The sequence below is a fragment of the Monoraphidium neglectum genome, assembly GCF_000611645.1.
Source record: "Monoraphidium neglectum strain SAG 48.87 unplaced genomic scaffold scaffold04979, whole genome shotgun sequence".
Lineage (NCBI taxonomy): Eukaryota > Viridiplantae > Chlorophyta > Chlorophyceae > Sphaeropleales > Selenastraceae > Monoraphidium > Monoraphidium neglectum.
The window spans coordinates 3,042-3,965 of NW_014008651.1; the positions used below are offsets into that span (position 1 = coordinate 3,042).

General features: G+C 82.0%; 1 protein-coding gene across 1 annotated transcript in view; it reads left to right on the forward strand.

Annotated features, from left to right (window-relative positions):
• The window catches only part of MNEG_15044 (hypothetical protein), a gene marked incomplete at both ends in the record, with an annotated part of 2,104 nt that extends 1,688 nt beyond the window's left edge, over positions 1-416 (forward strand). Inside the window, 2 exons of the mRNA XM_014036485.1 lie at positions 58-324; positions 411-416. Of these exons, the coding sequence (XP_013891939.1) occupies positions 58-324; positions 411-416 (273 nt within the window). The remainder of the gene's footprint in view (positions 1-57; positions 325-410) is intronic.
• Between the last annotated feature and the right edge of the window lie 508 nt (positions 417-924).

Consider the following 924-nt stretch of genomic DNA (forward strand, 5'->3'; position numbering starts at 1 on the left):
CCGCCGGCGGCGCGGCGGCTGTGCAAGCTGCTGAGCGCCGTCGCGGCGCGCGCGCAGGTCCATCCCGCGCCCGAGGACGTCTTCGGGGCCCCCCTCGGGCCCCCCGGCGGCGCCCCGGCGAAGCGGCGCCCCCGCGCGGCGGCAGCGGCGGCGTCGCTGCCCGGCTGGATGGTGCCGCGGGTCGCGCGCGAGCCGGGGCTTGAGGCCGTTCTGCCTGAGGCCCTCCGCGCCGGCGGCGGCTTGGCGGCGGCGGCGGCGGCGGCGGTGCGCGACCTCGCGGCGCACGGCAGCGACCCCGTGTTCGAGCTCGCCCGCGAGGAGCTTGTTTACGAACTGCTCGGGGCCGTCGCCGCCGGCGGGCGTGCGCGCTGTGCTGCCGCCGAGGCGCTTCGCCACATGGTCGCCTTCAGCTCTGAGGCCGCGAGCGCGGTGATGCGCGTCCGCCGAGACGGGCTGTCCGCGCTGCTCGGCGCGGTGTGCGGCGGCGGGCCGGCGGCGGCGCCCGCGGCCGAGGCGCTCGGGGGCGTCGCGCGGCAGGACTGCGAGAGCGCGTACGTCCTGGCGCGGTCGGGCGCGTGCGTCAGCGCGCTCGTCGACGCGGTCGCGCGCGGGGGCGCGGCCGGCGCGAGCGCTTCGTGGGCGATCGGGGGGCTCGCGTACCACTGCAGCGGCGGGTCCGAGGCCGAGCGGCTCGGCGCGGCGCCGGGGCTCATGGCGGCGCTCGTGGCCGCGGCGAACGGCGGCGGCGGCGGCGAAGACGCCGAGTCCGCGCGGAGCGCCGCGGCAGGCGCGCTGTGCGACTTCGTGGGGGGCTCGGAGCAGGGGCGCCGGCTCGTCGCGCGCCAGCCGGGCGCGCTCGAGGCGCTCGTCCGCGCGGCGGGCGCGGGCGGGTGGCCGGGCGAGCGCGCGGTCACCGCGCTCGAG